Consider the following 18,181-nt stretch of genomic DNA (forward strand, 5'->3'; position numbering starts at 1 on the left):
GGTGTGAGGGGTGAGAAGAGCAAGCAATTCGGTAGTTTCTGGGGTTAAAGATGGAGGACGCAGCCCCAGATGAACTGATCCAAGAGGACAAGAGAGGGAGGAACAGAACCCACATCACCACCCCAACGATGAAGCTGACCCAGCCAGCTAGCCTGGGTGCCTGCTGCAAGCCACAGGCCCTTTGCAACCCAGAGTGTGGAGTCGGGGGTGGGGGAGGTGTACCTCTTCCAGGGAGTCCTTGTGGCATATTCAGGATCTCACAGGAGGGAGCAGACCGCCTCCAGACCTGAGGTTCCATCATCAGCCCCTCCTCCTCCCAACCAGGCCCTGTTCCTCAGTAGTGTTGTTTGTTTGTCTGTCTGTTTGTCTGTTTCTTGAACACTTCTGGTGGATCAGCACTTAGCTGAGCACACAGAGCCTTAACATTAAGATAAGAAGCCCACCTCACTTAACATTCAAAAGTTTGGAGAGGTGGGCTTCTTACCTCCCGCCCCCCCCCCATGCTGGGGGTGAATCAGGCTCAGTTAGAGCCAGTGCAGACCTAACACCACCCAGCTAATAAAAAATAAAGTCTAGGGTTAAAAGCAGCCCCTGCCCCTAACTCCCTGCCCTCCGGCTTTCTTCTCACCTGGGCTCCTGTCAGACCCTCAGGTTTCTACAGCAAGGGGCAGGTGAAATGGCAGAGACTGGGCAGCCTGGAGCCTGAGCAGGAGGGGGCGGGTCCTAGTAAGTCTCGAACTCGCGAATGAAGCTAAGCCACCTGCCAGCAGTTTCCTTCCAGACTCATGACACCCACCCCACCCCATGACTCCACCAAGCTGACCCACCACCCTCTGCCCAGACCTGAAAAGTCGTTTGAACAATCAGGGCCCAGCAGCAATCACTCCTGTCTTCTCGCCTCAGTTTCCCTATCCTGCACAACCTACCAGGAAACACTGGAGAAACTAAGCACCCAAAAAGGGGGCTGGCCCCGGAAGAATGGGTAGCTAGCACCGGTGACAGACAACTCCACGGCCCCGCCCCCACTCTGTCGCGCAGCGGACTTAGGCTGGCCGAATGGGGCCGCTCTGGGCGGTGCAGGGCGGGACCAGGACCCCCACCAGCACCTCCCAGGCCTTGGCCTCCACCTTGACCCATGCCCCACGCTTTGCATAAACAAAGAGCAGGCGCCCCGCCCCGCCCCTGCCCGCCCCTACCCGCTCGGCTGCCCCTTACCTTGGCCTGGCATTTCCGATGACAGGAGAAGCTGCAGACTGCGGGAGCAAGACAGAAAGAAAGTTTTAGCCGCGAGGTATGAAATGGAAACTCAGGCGCAATCTCCTCCCACCCCGGCCCTCCACGCCCGGCAGTGGGGGGGGGGGGACAAGGAGAGGGGAGGAGGGACTGTGGGGAGGAAGAACGGGGAGCCCGGGTGCGTACCCCGAGGGCGTCCGCTGGAGTCACGCCAGGCCGAGGTGGTGGGGACCCAGGCCCAGTGCCAGCGGCACAAGGAGCGAAGGGGCCTCTCCCCTCACACCCGACAGCAGGCAGGCCTGTCACACGTGCACTCCCCTAGGCCAGAGGCCCGGGCACACCCTCGGGCACACACAGCGTTTGGGACTCCCCACCCCCCACCCACCCCTCCCACCCACCCCCACTCCCGCACCATGCAGGGAGCCTCACACACACTCATGCTACAGCAGCGACCCTGGGGATTGGTGGCACAGGACATATGTGCACACACACACAAAGTTCCTGCCTGCATGTGAGTACACACACACACACACACACACACACACACACACACACACACACACTTGGAGAACTTGCTCTCTCCTACCACCAGAAGCTGGAATCAAATTTCCTATCAGGTTCCCGAAGCCAGGAATGTCCCCTGTTCTGCCGCCCCACCCCCCAGGGCACTCGGCGCTTCTAGAAAGTACCAGGAGCCCTTCCCAGGGGTGGCTGAGAGCCTCTGACCTGGGTCTCCTGGCCGCTAGGGACAGAAGAGCAGGGCCGCCCGTTAAAGTGGGCAAGGGAGCGCCCTAAATCAATTCTCTGCCGCCCCTGCAAGTCTGTCTACCCTACTCACCCCTACCACCTTCAGCCACCAGCTCTTAGCAGAGTCAGGGCTGGAGGCTGAGCTTCAGAGGCCCCTCTGCGGTCCCAGAGGCTCTGGAGCTCCCCACACCCAGCCAGGCCAGCAAGGTGAAGCCAGGGACTTCACCTTGACCATTGGCTCCCTGTCCTGGCCCAGCTCAGGCCGGTGACTCAACCTGAGCTGAGCAAGGCTGTGTTGACCCTGACAGCCCACAGAGCAGCTCAGGGCCATCACCCTTGGCCATATGACATGTGTGCCACCATGCCACCACCATCTAGCTAGCTTTTGCCTTTTCCTGATTCTCTGAGCCTGGGTCCCCACCCTAGGTGGCTGCTCCCCCACACACACCTCCCGTCCAGAAGGTGTTCCCCTCACACCAATGCCCTCCCCACCTCACCCCCATGCCTTCCTTGGGACAGGGACCTTAGGACTGAGAAAGCCTCAGTTCAATTGGCCTGAGCCTGGGAGGCCCCCACTGCTGGCCAGAGATGACAAATGGATACCCCTCTCGGTACCTGCTACACTGTAAGGGCTTAGTAAGTGTCCACCGAGTTGGACCTAGCTGAAAATCTCCCCATTTAATCCTCTCCCACGCTCAGCCTTCCCCTGCACTGCAAGCCTTCAACCAACAGTATCTTGAGTCCCCTGGGCCTCCCAACCCCCAGTCTACACACTAGGGGCATAGTAGGGGGACCAGGACTCTCGTCTTCCTCCAGCATCTTCCACATTTCTGACATTCTCAGGATGTTAACAAGCTCTCTCCTCCCTAGGGGACTTTGGATATGCTGTTCCAGCAGCCTGGAACTCTCTCTGTCATCCTCAATCCTTAGCAAATCCAATCCCTCTTCGCTGGCGGGATCCACTCAAGGCTGTTCTCTCCTACAGGCCTTTCCTGACTGCCCACATTACAGTGGGCCTCTGTTACCTGTTGTGTGGTGGTTTGTGTTCCCCAAAATATTGTGCACCCTAATAAATTTATCTGGGGTCAGAGAACAGACAGCCACTAGATACAGAGGCTAGAAAATGGTGGCACTCACGCCTTTAATCCTAGCATTCCAGAGGCAGAAATCTCTGTGAGTTCAAGGCCACATTGGAAACAGCCAGGCATGGTGACACACGCCTTTAATCCCAAGAAGTGAGCCTTTACTCCCAGGGAGTGATGGCAAAAAACAGAAAGATATATAAGGTGTGAAGACCAGAAACTAGAAGCATTTGGCTGGTTAAGCGTTTAGGCTTTGGAGCAAGAGTTCAGCTGAGATTCATTCTAGATGAGGACTGAGAGGCTTCCAATCTGAGGAAACAGGATCAGCTGAGGAACTGGCAAGGTGAGGTGGCTGTGGCTTGTTCTGCTTCTCTGATCTTCCAGTGTTCACCCCAATGCCTGGCTCCGGATTTGATTTTTATAATAAGTCCTGTTAAGATTCCTGCTACACTGTTGTCTCCTTGTCTGACCAGTTCACAATCTGAAGTCTCTCTCCCTAGGTAGCTTCCAGCTGAGCTATCTGCCTGCACTAAACTCTTGAACACAGGGAGCTTGCCTATCTCACTCAACCTGTATCCTCTGTGACCAGGACAGAATCTGCTCAGACTCTGGACCACACCGTGTTGGATAAGGCCCAGGCAGACTGGCCTGTGATCCAAAACCAGCACAGATGTGCGCAGCTGCAATAGAAGAGCACCTTTATCCAGGCTGTTCTCAGGATGGTGACTCCATCGATTCCAGCACTCACTTTGGTAGGTGCCCTTACCAGGACCCTGCTGTAGGACCACAGGAGTATCTCAGTGGACAGACGCTCAGCAAGTGTCCTCAAGTGGAAACATGTAGGCAATTGCAGCCCAGAGCTCCCTGCATGGTGAATGCAGAGTTGTGTGAGAAAATGTCCCCATCCCACTTCAGAGGCACCTCAGCACACAGGGCCAGGTCCCCAGCAGGTCAAGTATGGTGCTCCACCTCAGAGCACCATACTTGTCCCCAGTCCCACTGAGTTCTTCAGTGACGTCCAGAGGAGCCTCCCTTACACTCTTAGCCACCTGTTGTTGGTCTTCTCCAAGGACAGTGGTCCTGCTGCCTTACTTGACTCTCTCCTGTCATTCAAAACTTGGTCAGACCATGCTGCTGGCCTCTCTAAGACCAAGGAAACATTCAGGATGGTACAGAAAGGAAGTGCGGTAGCCAACTCTAATGGGGATTCATGCCCTCTGCTAACACCCCAACACAAACACACACACACACACACACACACACACACACACACACACACTGCATTGATAGGGCTGGTTTGGATCTTTTTATTATTAATTATTTATTTTATGTGTATCAGTGTCTTATCCGAATGTGTTTCTGAGCAATCATGTGTATTCCTAGTGCCTGCAGAGGCAAGAAGAGGGAGTTAGAAATCATTGGGAGCTGCCATGTAGGTGCTAAGAATTGAACCCAGGTCCTCTGGAAAAGCAACCAGTGTTCTTTACTGCTGAGCCATCTCTCCAGCCCTGGTTGGAGTAATCTTGACTCCTACCCCCATCAGGCCTGGCTGTTCATCAAGATTGTATTTTAAAGCCTCACGGGAAAAGGCAGAAGTCATAAGAACTGGGCCTCGAGCTGATTAATCTCCACTGACAACTTGATTTGATCAGGAAGTACCTGAGAGGTCAGTCAAGCATGCCCCTGGGTCTGTCTATTCTTCCAGAGAGGAAGGGGAGAATGTGGGTACCCCATCCCATTGGGAGCAGATGGAATATTAGGAAAAAAAGAGAAAAAGCAGACATCATAGGCTGGCTTTCTCCCCCACCACTACTTCCTGGCTAGCATGAGCGGAGCTTCTCTATGCTCTACTGAACCACGCCAAGGGACTAACGCCTTTGAAACAATCAGCAAAGTGTTTCTTCTTGATTTCTGTTGCATGGGTGTTCTGACGCAGAAATAAAAGTTCAAGAAACCAGACCTAAGGTGGAAGTTAGGTCCCTGAGCGGGATACAGGGACCCTGGCCCTTCCTGATTCTCTGCTTCCTGACTGCCGTGAGGTGAGCAGGCCTGTGCACAAACTCCTTCCATGATGTACCGGGCCACCACAGACCAAAGCAACCATGGACTGGAACTGATAGATAATTAGCTTTTCTGCCTTCAAGTTGGTTGTCTCAAGTATTATGTCAGGAACAGAACTCTAACACAACAAGATAATGTAGAACTGACGGTGTGTGTGACCTCTGGGCCAAGCTAGGCAGGGCATTGTGACTTCAGCCTTGACCCTTGGGTAGCTGAGGAAACCAGTGATCCTGTCTTGAAAACACTCCGTCAGCCAGCTCCCCACCACAGCCCCCACCAGGCCCAGCTGCCATCCTGACCCAGCCTCCAGGGACCCCAACACTAGAAGCCTCGCACCCCATCACTCCTCCTACCGCATCAGCTGTGGAAGAACCTCATTGAAACTGTTAGGCCTGGCGGCCATATGCACACAGCAATAGATAAACAGTGTAGAAATGGAAGCACTGGGTCCCTTAGAATGTGCAAGCCGGCGCTGGCCGGCGGTGGGATGGCAATCACAGGCCTTCCCTGGCCCCCCATGCTCCCATCTCTTTCTAGTCTTCTCTAACTCCTTCCCTTCTATCGCCCTGCTGGGCATTTGATCACGTTCCAGAAAATAATCCCAAAGAGGCTAAGGGTGACCCTCTTCCCCAGCTCCCACCATGCACCAGTTCAGACCAATTACCTTTCCTTGGCTGGCTCTCACCTCCAGCCTTATGCCCATCCATTCACAGGTCATAGCCAAGTGCTGACAGCTTACACCACATTCCTTCTCAGAACTAACTCTTCCTCACAGCCTGGTCTAGCTTCTGCCCCCAGTCAGTACCCACAAAGGGTCTGTTCCTGCCATACCAACCTCCCCAAATAGACCTCTGAGTCGGCAATGAGCAGGTCTGGAATGGTGAACTCATATATCTCCTTCAAGACCCAGTTCAAAATGTCCCTCCCTGGAAAACCATTCATTCAGAGATGGTCCCCCCCCCTCCTCTTATAGAGTCACTACACACACACACACACACACACACACACACACACACACACACGCGCACACACACACACGCACGCACGCACGCACGCACACACACACACACACTTGCTTCCCTGCATCAGAAGGGGGTTCTGTTCAATCACAGCTTTTGTGTCCACTGCTACTAACACAGATGGGCTCAGTAATGTGCAAACTTCCAACTACAATCGTCCTCAGATAAAGCCCCTGGGATATGGCTGGCATTTGGGGGGCCACAGAGCAGGTATGGTGGGCTGGGTGAGCCCTACTTGGGGGAAAGTAGAGACTATGGGAACTGGTCAGTGCCCATACCACCTATCAGCTAAGAGCTAGGATATGGAATAGCAATGGAGCAGATTTCTCTCTCTCTCTCTCTCTCTCTCTCTCTCTCTCTCTCTCCCTCCCTCCCTCCCTCCCTCCCTCCCTCTCTCCTCCCTCTCCTCCCTCTCCCTCTCTCTCCCTCTCTCCCTCACTCCCTCCCTCTCCCCCTCTCTCTCTCCCCCTCCCCCTCTCCCTCTCCCCTCTTTTCCCTACATGCAGCTGTACTCACTCTCTCCACATCAGAGCCTAAGCTGCAAGGAGCCAGCTCTCGGCCTAGGTGCAGATGTTGCTGTGTGATCTGGGGAAGTCACCTAGTCACTCTGAGCTTCCAGCCCCTCATCTGTAAATGGGGCTGATGGCAACATCTGTGTCACTAGGCAGGATTCACTCATTGTCACTGTGCTGCTGCAGAGCCCCATGCTGAGGCCCCCTCATCTCCAGGGGTACACTCCCAAATCCCCAGTCAGTACTTACAGCCAATAGATGGTACTGACCCCAAGGTGCACAGTGCCTTTTCCTATTTGTAAATGCTTGGGATAGCATTTAATTAATAATTTAGGCCCAGGGCGTAAGAACGTAACAACAGTAGAATGGAGCAATACACAGTTACAAAAACCATCTCAAACTGTGGAATTGTTTCTCGAACTTTCTCTAATTTTTGAACCACGATACACAGTTACAAAAATCATCTCAAACTGTGGAATTGTTTCTCGAACTTTCTCTAATTTTTGAGCCACGATACACAGTTACAAAAACCATCTCAAACTGTGGAATTAACTTTCTCTTATTTTTGAGCTATGGCTGGCCTCGGGGAACTGAAACCTTGAAAAGCAATGCCATGGATAAGCAGGGCCCCTGTGTGTTCAGACTGAGTGTGGACAACAGTATCTTCATCATCTTGGCCCTAGTTATTATAAAGGACATCTGGGTTCCTGTCCTCACCACTTCCATTTTTGCTATGTGGCCATTGAGCAGGTCACTACCCTCTCTGGTCTCAGACTCTTGCTCCTATAGCAGCCAGAAAGATCCATAGGCCTGAACCCTCATAATTAGATAGATGGCTCAATGTTCACAAAGACCACAGAAGTTTCACCTTGGAATGCCCCCAGGCCCAGCAGCCATCTCTAGAGCTCTCCAGTGGCCAGAGCCCCCTCCCTCACAACACCCAGAGTGACCCACTCATCTGTCCGCCTTACTCCTAGGTACCAAATCAGATGAGCCACAGCCCTGTTCCAGCTATAAGAGTCTGTATCGCCCACACTGGTCTATCCCCCAGCTGGGGTTGGATGTGTCCCTGGATTCCCGTGCTGGAACCTGTCTGCTGTGATGGTGCTGAGGGGCCCAATGCCCTCCACCCTCCCACCACACAGCACTGTCCCCTCCTGACCCCTCTGGGGCAGACAGCAACTGGGAAACCTAGTGCAAACAGAGTAGATCCTTCCCTGTTCCTCAGTTCAATTAGTGCCTTCATCTCAGACCTGTGCTCTGGAACCATGGCAACGAGTGTCTACTGTTCGTAAACGACAGCCTGAGTAATTCTGTACCACAGCACAGACAGACAGATTCCCCACACCATTTAACACCAGCCCTCTCCCTCCAAAGAAGAGGAACTCTCACTCTGGCCCTAGAAAGGTGGCTTAGGATCAGCAGGAACACAGCCTCCTGGGGTACAATTCTCCATTCTCCTTTTGGGCACATGGTTGTAGAGACAGGGCAGAGAAAACCTGCCCTGTCTCCAGTCTCCAGATTTCCCTCAGGCTCCTGAGAAAGGCAGACACCTGGGCAGCTGTGACCTCCCAGGTCCTTGGAGGGCATCAAAGTCACAGATCTACCCACAATGCCTTCCTGTGCCAACTCCCTGAGGAGAGGCACTAGAGACTGCCCATTGACCTGAAGCTCCAGGAAACACTGCCCCACCTAGCTTGGCCCGCATGGCCCTGAAGGAGCGGAGCCCCTGTGGTGAGGCTTTTGATCACTTCAGTGTGGGGAGCTGCACCCCAACCCCTCCTGTGGCCTGCTCTGCCTCAGCTGGGCTGTATGGCTCTGGGCCGGGGTGGCTTCCTGCCTTGGGAACACAGGAAACCACATTGTTGAGATCTAAATGGCCTTTTCCTCTAGGACTTGGGTCAGAAAATGCACACACAGCCTCAGTGTGCACCTGACCTGGCCGTAACCACCCCAGGCCTTGGCTCTTCCCCAGACACCAGGTCACACATCTGTTCACTCAGCCATCAGTGGGCCCTGCCCATGGTTTGGGCCTGGAGACAGGCAGAGGCCACAGTACACAAATGTTTGGTCAAACATCATTCTAAGTTTTTCTATAAAGCTATTTTTTAAATTTATTTATTTATTATGTATACAGTGGTCTGCCTGTTTATACACCTGCCTGCTCGCCAGAAGAGGGCGCCAGATCTCATTACAGATGGTTGTGAGCCACCATGTGGTTGCTGGGAATTGAACTCAGGACCTCTGGAAGAGCAGTCTGTGCTCTTAACCTCTGAGCTATCTCTCCAGCCCCCTATAAAGCCATTTTTAAAACTGAGATTGACATGGAAATCAAGAGTGGCCTCTAAGTAGAGCATGTTACCCTCCAAGGTGTGGGTAAGCCTCATGCAATCAGCTGAACCCTGAAGAGGAAATGACTGGCCTCCCCCAGCAAGAGGAACTCTACCAGCACCCTGTGCCCGAACTTGACCTGCAGCTTGTCCGAGTCTCCAGCCTAATGGCCCTCAGCAAACTAAAACTGGCCACATCCCCACCATCACATGAGCCAGTTCCTAAAAATCAATTTCTGTTTATCCATCTATGTACCTACTTGTTTACCTATGTGTCCTTCCATTTATCCATCCATCCACCCACCCACTTACCCACCCACCCACCCACCCATCCACCCATCCACTTACCCACCCACCCACCCACCCATCCACCCATCCATCCATCCATCCACCCATCCATCCATCCACCCATCCACCCACCCATCCACCCATCCATCCACCCACCCACCCATCCACCCATCCATCCATCCACCCACCCACCCACCCACCCATCCATCCATCCATCCATCCACCCACCCACCCACCCACCCATCCACCCACCCACCCACCCATCCATCCATCCATCCACCCACCCACCCACCCATCCATCCATCCATCCACCCATCCACCCATCCATCCACCCACCCATCCATCCACCCACCCATCCATCCACCCATCCACCCACCCACCCATCCATCCATCCATCCACCCACCCATCCATCCATCCACCCATCCATCCATCCACCCATCCATCCATCCACCCACCCACCCACCCACCCATCCATCCATCCATCCATCCACCCACCCACCCACCCATCCATCCACCCACCCACCCATCCATCCATCCATCCACCCACCCATCCATCCATCCACCCACCCATCCATCCATCCATCCACCCATCCATCCATCCATCCACCCACCCACCCACCCATCCATCCATCCACCCACCCATCCATCCATCCACCCACCCATCCATCCATCCATCCACCCATCCATCCATCCATCCATCCACCCACCCACCCATCCATCCATCCACCCATCCATCCATCCATCCACCCATCCACCCACCCACCCATCCATCCACCCACCCATCCACCCACCCATCTATCCACCCATCCATCCATCCATCAATCCATCCACCCACCCACCAACTCACCCATCCACCCATCCATCCACCCATCCATTCAATATACACCTACAATCTACCCTTCCATCCTTCCTTCCTTCCATCCATCCATCCACCCATCCATTCAATATACACCTACAATCTACCCTTCCATCCTTCCTTCCATCCATCCATCCATCCATCCATCCATCCATCCATCCTTCTGTCCACCCAGAGATCCATCCTTCCTTCCACCCCTAGCTACACACATCATGTTCCTGCTTCTTGAGGATGCCAACTAATGCAGAAATCTTGGGGTACTCAGGGCAGTGTGCCTCTGGGGGTGCAACAAGAAAAGGCCCCCAGATTATCTCTCTCAGTACATATATTTGTTTCTTTGGGTGTTTTCTGTGTGTGTTTGTTTGTTTGTTGTGGTTTTTGCTTGTGTGTTTTTAGTAATAAATGAATGAATGAATGAATGAATGAATGAATGAGCCCTCCATTGCCCAGGCTGGCCTCACACTGAGAATCTTCCTGACTCAACCTCTGAGTATGAGAACTACAGACAGAAGCCACCACACTGTGGCCCCCAAAGCCTCACTTTTTGTTTTGGTTTATTGTTGTGGATGTTTTGTTTTGTTTTGTTCTGTTTATTTTGAGACAGATCACACTCTAATCCATGCTGGCTCCAACTCCTGGTAATCCTCCTGCCTCAGCCTCCTGAGTATTTCCATCACAGGCAAGTACCCATCGTCCCCTGCTGCCAGGAATTGTCAAAGTTTCAATTTTATAGTCAAACTCATGCAGTTTGCTTTTTGTGTGGCGTCTGGGAGATGCTGATGAGATTGACGGCGTGGCCATCCAGGACCTCTGACTGAACTGTCTGCCTGGTGTCTCTTTAATCCTTGTTGTTATCCGATGGAGAAGGTTTGCTATTCGTCCACCTTTGAAAGGGGAAGCTACGAGTTGGCATGTCTCACTGAGGGCTGGCTGCCATCACAGGTGTGTGCTACTCTGAGGAGGCCACATGTGGCTGCTCTTTGCTTCTGGGCTCACCAGAAGACAAGAGACGGGAAGTGGCCTAAACCTGGATGCCAGACCAAGCCTACATAACAGCCCTTGGGCTTCCAAGCTGGCAATATGGTCTAGTGACTAGAGAGATTCATGAGACACCTCTAGAACACTTCTGCCAAGGACCTGTGAGTAAACCATTATTTAGACTGAGGAACTCCTACACATCCCCCAAGACCCAGCTTGTATACTCTTTCCTTGCTGAAGACTAACCAGGATGTGTTTGCTGTACTGGGCAGCCTCACCCACACTTCAGTGCCAGCTCTGTCCCTGGGTTCCGTGAACACCTGGCTGTGTGTGTGTCTTCCGAGGATACTGGGTAGCTCTGGGTGTCAGTACCCCCGCTATGATTAGTCCTGAAGATGGCTCAGTTTATATGCATCAGAAGAGCCCACAGGTACATGGAGAGTGAGCAGCGGCCTGCACTGGGTGAGCAGGCTGACCTTCCCAACTAGCTGACCTTCCACGGGAATCTTCCAAGGACTCCCTCATCTCCCTTGCTGAGCATCTCTGGTCCAGTCTCCTGGTCTGTAGATGAGGAAACGGAGGCCCAAGCTGGGGACATCCAGTACCACTCTTCCTCATCCCCTTGGCCATCTTTTGTGTTTCCCGGGACTAGGATCCCACTGCAGGATCTGTGACTCTTCTACCTCCTTCAGCTCTATGAATGCAAAGTGCAAGGTGAAGGGTGTGTGTGTGCAGAGCTGGAGGCTAAGCAATAGGGAAGCAAGTGACTTCCCACCTCCTCCAGAACCAAGGTTTCCTCGTGGCAATAGAGGGCCCTGTGAGGACTGGGTTCCAGACCCTGACAGTCCACACCCCAGCCACCCACCACCACTGGCCACTGGTCCAGACTCACACCCTGTTGAAGCCAAGACTCAAAGATTGAGAGGAATCAGAAAACACAGCAAACTTAGGTTAGACTCTAACAGAATAAAGAATAAAAGTCCACCATGTGTGGGGAGTGGAGCAAGCCCTGAATGAATGTGTGCTGGTGGCATGGGTACGGTCGTGTCAAGGACCCCAAAGCCCACTCCCTACACACACACACACACACACACACACACACACACACACACACACACACACACGGGCTCAGAGGGATGGCAAAGTCTTCCTCTGGTCTGAGTGAGAATGTTGATAGCAGAAAATACCCACTGAATCCTTCTCTTCCAACCCAGTACTTACAGCGTGGAGACTGCTCCACTACAGAGCCCATTCCTACAGAGATTGGCTAAACCTGCCTCCTTGTTCAGTTGTATACAATAACTCCACTCACTGTTCAACCGTATAGTAAACATGCAGAGCTTCTGGGGGGTATTGAAGTCCACCCAACCCCAGCTACTTCTGTCTCTCGGTGTGCATATGTCTGCCTTTTCTTCATCCCTCGCTGGCACAGTCAAGTCCCAGAAGCCATACAAGAACTTGGCAACCATGGCCCTTCTGCTAGGGAACAAGTTGAATGGCTATATCTGGTGGCCTTGGATGGATGGGTGGGTGGGTGGGTGGGTGGGTAGATGGATGGATGGATGGATGGATGGACAAATGGATGGATGGATGGATAGTCTGGACAATAGAATGGATGGGCAGATGGATAAGATGGATGGATGGATGGGTGGATGGATGGATGGATGGATGGACGGAAGGACGGATAATAGAATGGATGGGCGGATGGATAAGATGAATGGAGGGCAGTGTGGATGGGTAAATAAGATGGTAGGTTCACCTCATGCCACCACAATCTCCTTGTTCCAAGCAGACTTGGTACCTACTTCTTCCACCCTTGGGCCCAGCCCAGGCAGCCCTACCCCTTCTGCAGAGGTTCACATGTGGCCAAGCCCAGGAAGAAGACAGTGGACAGCAAGGGGAGATAGAAGCTAATTTAAGAGACTTGAAGGTACGGGGCAGGATGGGGGCTATTACACAATCAAAATACAACACCTACCCTGGATGAACCCTCTCCAAGGCTCCCCTGTGGGGTCCCTGCTAGCTCTCTTGGGAGGAGGGTGACGCCATGTGGCTGATGTAGGTATTGCATACATTCTTGTTGCCTAGATTGATGCTAGGTCCAGTATGGGCCATAATGTTCTGCCTATGGCCATTCAGGCCTTTCCTGAATGGACAGGGACGGACACACACACACACACACACACACACACACACACACACACACATCCATACTCAATTTCTTTCCCTTAATCCCTTCAGAGTTCAGATCCTTAAAGCCTTGCTCTAACCCCACCAGCCAACAAGAGACACAATCACCACCAGCCTCTTTCCTCATCTGTAAAAGAGTTATAAGACCAGCATCTTGCAAATGCTGTAAGTACTTGATAAGACCATGCATGAGGATGCTTGATCCCCATAAGAGTCTTAGTGATTGTTCTGGGTTCTAGTGCGGCCTGCCTGGTCCCTCTGGGTTTTGACACATAGGGAGGAACATGGGCTGAGAAGTTGGGCAGGAAGGAACACATCCCTTGACATGGGGCAAGACAAGACAAGGGTTGAGTCCCACAGGCCTGTAACTAAGGGCTGTATCTCAAAGGTAGTGGGGGGAGTCCAAAAGTTTTAACCAATAATGTACACTCTTCAGACCCAGGGAGACTACTGGAGACTGGATTGGAGAGGCAGCTGATTGGGTAGGAGCCATAGCTCAGGGACTCGGCCGCATGGGGACCCTGGCAATAGACAGGAGGTAGGGCTGAAAAGAGAACTGCACTTACAAGAGAAACTGAGGGGTGATGGTGTCAGTCACGGTGCTGATTGCCCTTTCGGATCTGTGACAAGACAGACTTCTCTGGGGCAGGGAGGCCTTCCAAAGCACATGGCAATAGTGCCTGGAGAAGCCCAGTAGCCCACTGTGATTTGGGGCTGCTTAAAGTCAACCCTAGCCATCCAAGGGGGAGGACGGTGGCTTCGTTTCTTGGCATTACTGCTGATGCCAGGCACATGCCATTCATGTGCCTTCCATGCACCAACCCTTTCCATATTCCAGCCACACATTTACCATGCACTAGCCACATGCCTTCCACACAGCGGACATGAACCTTCCATGTGTGGTGTGGGACAGAGAAAAACCACCATTTTATTTAAAACAGGTTGATTATAAATGCAATCTCTTTCTAAAGATAAAAAGGGGATATGATATAGATATGATAGGATGAAAGGGTAAATTAATGAACTTACTTCTAAAAGAGCAACAACTCATTTAAAATGTTTTACATTGGTATAGATTTTAGTCTATTGATACAAACTTAAAGTTAATTTTGTTATACTGTGTGTATATTTCTAATCGTGTTTAAGGTATTTTTGTATAGCTCATTTTAAACTGAAATGGATAATTAAAAATAAATTAGTGATTAGTCATCTATGATAATCATACTCGTAGCCATGTTAGTTAAGTCTTCTAGATATACATAGAGATATTTCAGATAGATAGATAATCTTCAAATACTTCAAAGACCTACAGAATATGGCATTTAAAATATTTTTAAAATTTAGACTTTCTGGACAGTGAGACATGTCTGCTCCTGGCAGCACCGATTTACTTCAGAGAGGATGATGGGCATTGGAGACACTTCATATCTTATCTTCACCTTGGCAAAAATAGCCATTTGGGCAAGAAACTGTTCTTGCCTGGACTGCTTGATCAACTGGACATGCAGGACCCATAGAAAGGTGACCACTAAACTTTACTTGGCAAAATGGTCTTTCAGGTTCCTGCTTAGCAGAGGAAACTGCCAGACATTCTACAGGACATTGAGAGAAGTGACCGAGAGACTCTAGCCCTGTGGGCTAAAGACAAATGCTCCAACTTTACAAAGGAACATTAGGTGACTGTCCAGGCTGCCAGCTGTCTCTGTCTACTCTTGCAAGACTCCTGAAAAATGCTTGCATCCTTCTCCCGGTTCTCAGGTAATATTATATCCTTCTGAGGTCTTTGATGTGGTTGAAAGCTAGATAGTTATAATTTCCTCAGTTATGATAAAAGATAAGTTAGATATAAAACCTTAGACTCACAAATATAAGATAGATAGGATATCTTCTTTAATATTGTAACTGTAATTCTTGCTTAATAATTGTTTTGTTATATGTAACTGTACTATGTAAAAGTTAAAACCTTCCTTAAAAACAAAAGAAAAGGGGAAGTGCTGTGGATATCGCTCTGTGTAAATAAAGCTCTGATTGGCCAGTGGCCAGGCAGGAAGTATAGGCGGGACAAGAGAGAAGAGAATTCTGGGAAGTAGAAGGCTGGAGAGAGACACCGCCTACCGCCGCCATGAAAAGCAACATGTAAAGACACTGGTAAGCCACAAGCCATGTGGCAAAGTATAGACTAACAGAAATGGGTTAATTTAAGATAGAAAAGGTAGATAACAAGCAGCCTGCCACGGCCATACTGTTTGTAAGCAATATAAGTTTTTGTGTGCTTTCTTGGTTGGGTCTGAGCGACTGTGGGACTGGCGGGTAAGAGAGATTTGTCCTGACTGGGCCAGGCAGGAAAACTCTAACTACACATGTGCCTTCCACATACTAACCACACACCTTCTACATGCCAACCACACACTTTTCACACACCAACCCTGCACCTTCCACATACCAACCACACCTGTTACATGCCAACCATGTACTTCCCATGTACCAACCACATGCCTTCAGCACACTTTCCACAGCCAGCCATGTACCTTTTGTATACCAGCTTTGTACCTTCTACACACTTTCCAAATCCACACCTTTACACACATCATACCTTTCTCTCTTTATTGTTTATTTGTTTTTTGTCTTGAAAAACAAAGACAGGGTTTCTCTGTGTAACAGCCCTGGCTGTTCTGGAACACATGCTGTAGACCAGGCTGGCCTCAAACTCAGGGAACTCAGGGATCCATCTGCTTTGCTTCCTGAGTGCTGGGATTTAAGGAAAATACCACCACCACCCAGCGCCATCATGCCTTTAAAACATATGAGCACCAAGGCTTCTGCATGACTTTTACCAACCTGCCCCCACTCCACCCCAATCATATGCCATCTCCACACAACCACATCCTAGCCCTACACCTCCCTACAATATCACCTGCTTACCATCCACATTAGGTCTCTATCTTCATACAAGCTCTACCATTACATGCCATCACCACCTGCCACACATTATCATGCACTCTGTGTGCTTATCATCTACATGTCCATTGTCCTCCAACAGATGAGAGACCCCACCTGCCTCAGGCCAGACCAGTCCAACAACAACAACATGCCCTGGGTCCCATCAACAACAAACCTTTGCAAACGCAGCCCTCCCGAGTGATGGCCTGCCGGCAGATGGCACAGGGTTTCACCTTCTTGAAGGCCTTCACCTTGAAGTGATGGGCCTTGGGGGCCTCCAGGTCTTCTGGCTGTAGGAAAAAAGGCCCAGAGGTCAGTCGGGCAACTACTGGGGTCCTGGGAAGGAGGCAGGGACAGAGAAGGAAAAATTGGCAGTTCAGAGGGAAAACTAAGGCAAAAGCCCCAGGAGGAAAGAGGCGCCTAAGGACCGAGAATGGTACAGGGGTGATGGGCCTCCACCCCAGACTCCCAGACTAGCAGTATCCGTGGACAAGGCTGCAGACTAGTACCCAGAGATCACCCTCCATGGCTTCCCTCCGTGTTTCTCTTCACGATTACCCTGGTGTTAGGATGCGAATTAAAACACAGTTAAGGGACTCAGTTTAAATGTGTGGCTTCATTGGGCAGAGCTGGAGCTGAGTGGCCTGGCACTTGCCTAGCTTGGGTAAGGTCTTTTATTATCTTAGACCATAAAGCATAAAAACCAAAAAGAGTGGACAACTTACCCAGCGCACCTCAATTGACACCTCCCACACCAACCACAAGCCTTCAATACCTTCCACGTAGCAACCACACACCCTCCATGTGCCTTCTACACACTAACAATACACCGTCCCGTACTGATGGGACTTCTCTTGTCAACAGATTACTTCACTGGATCTTACACTCTGTAGAAATGGAATTGTAAGTGTGTACTGTAGTGTGCAGGATCCCTCATACAACATTTGCCTGTTAGGATGTAATGCAATTCCTTCCGCTTCGTTGCTGTATAATATTCCACTGTGTGAACGCAGTCAATTTATCCATTCCACTGTGGATGGCCCCTAACTTCTCTAGCCCACATCCCAGCATGCCATTTCCCTGTCTTCTCTCAAACTTTCCACTTCCTCTAGTCCAGGGGGGTCTCTTCTGCCTTTATTTTTGTTTCCCATTCTTTACATTATGAAAATATTCTGGGGGGGGGTCAACCCCAGAGCCTTGAGTATGTTAAGTGTATGCTCCACTGCCAAGCCACACCCCTAGTCTTATGAAAAATATAGTATGTTAAATTTCCTGTTTGATTTTATTTCTTTGAGTCAGTGAACCATATAGCCCTAAAACACATGATCCTCCTGCCTCCACCCTACCCCCCCCCCCCCTACCCCCTCCCGGTGCTGGGATCCCAAGCATGTGCCACAAACCCTGAAATAAATTCCTATTTGAGTCTGTACCACCTCTCGTGTGAGAAGAGCAACAGGTTCTGACTTGTTGGGCATATCTAAGCTAGCAGGTCACACACACACACACACACACACACAGAGTCATCTGTTCCCCCTCCAGACACAGGAGAGCTCATGACACTGTCCACTCCAGGGCTCATCCCACATGTAGACTATGGAGTTCTTGCTCTGGAGAGTACTTAAAGAAGTACTCCCTTACTCCCTACCACACTTACTCCTCCCCCCTACCCCCCCACCCCCCACCCCCTTCTACAACCCTCCTTGGCAGGGACTGTCCAGGGCATAGACACATCTGGTGCCCGTTCTAGGCACACAGTGAGGCCAGGCCATGGACCTTCCATGTGCAGAGGGATCCTTCCCTCTAAGCTCTCCTCACGCACCTTGTCCCTGAGCCTCTCAGCTCTGAGCCGTGGCCAGAAGGGACAACATGGTTTCGGGGAGGAAACTCGGGACTTCTGTCTAACACCACTGAGGACACAGTCTGGGTGCCACCAAAACACAGGTT

General features: G+C 51.3%; 1 protein-coding gene across 4 annotated transcripts in view; it reads right to left on the reverse strand.

Annotated features, from left to right (window-relative positions):
- The window catches only part of Tns1 (tensin 1), a 224,726-nt gene that overhangs the window by 164,237 nt on the left and 42,308 nt on the right, over nt 1-18,181 (reverse strand). For all 4 annotated transcript variants that reach the window (XM_036172760.1, XM_036172759.1, XM_036172757.1 and 1 more), the window contains exons 2-3: nt 16,413-16,527; nt 1,216-1,253 (exon numbers count right to left, since the gene is read on the reverse strand). In XM_036172760.1, coding sequence (XP_036028653.1) covers nt 1,216-1,253; nt 16,413-16,527 — 153 coding nt within the window. The remainder of the gene's footprint in view (nt 1-1,215; nt 1,254-16,412; nt 16,528-18,181) is intronic.

This window comes from Onychomys torridus, chromosome 23, assembly GCF_903995425.1.
Source record: "Onychomys torridus chromosome 23, mOncTor1.1, whole genome shotgun sequence".
Classification (NCBI taxonomy): Eukaryota; Metazoa; Chordata; class Mammalia; order Rodentia; family Cricetidae; genus Onychomys; species Onychomys torridus.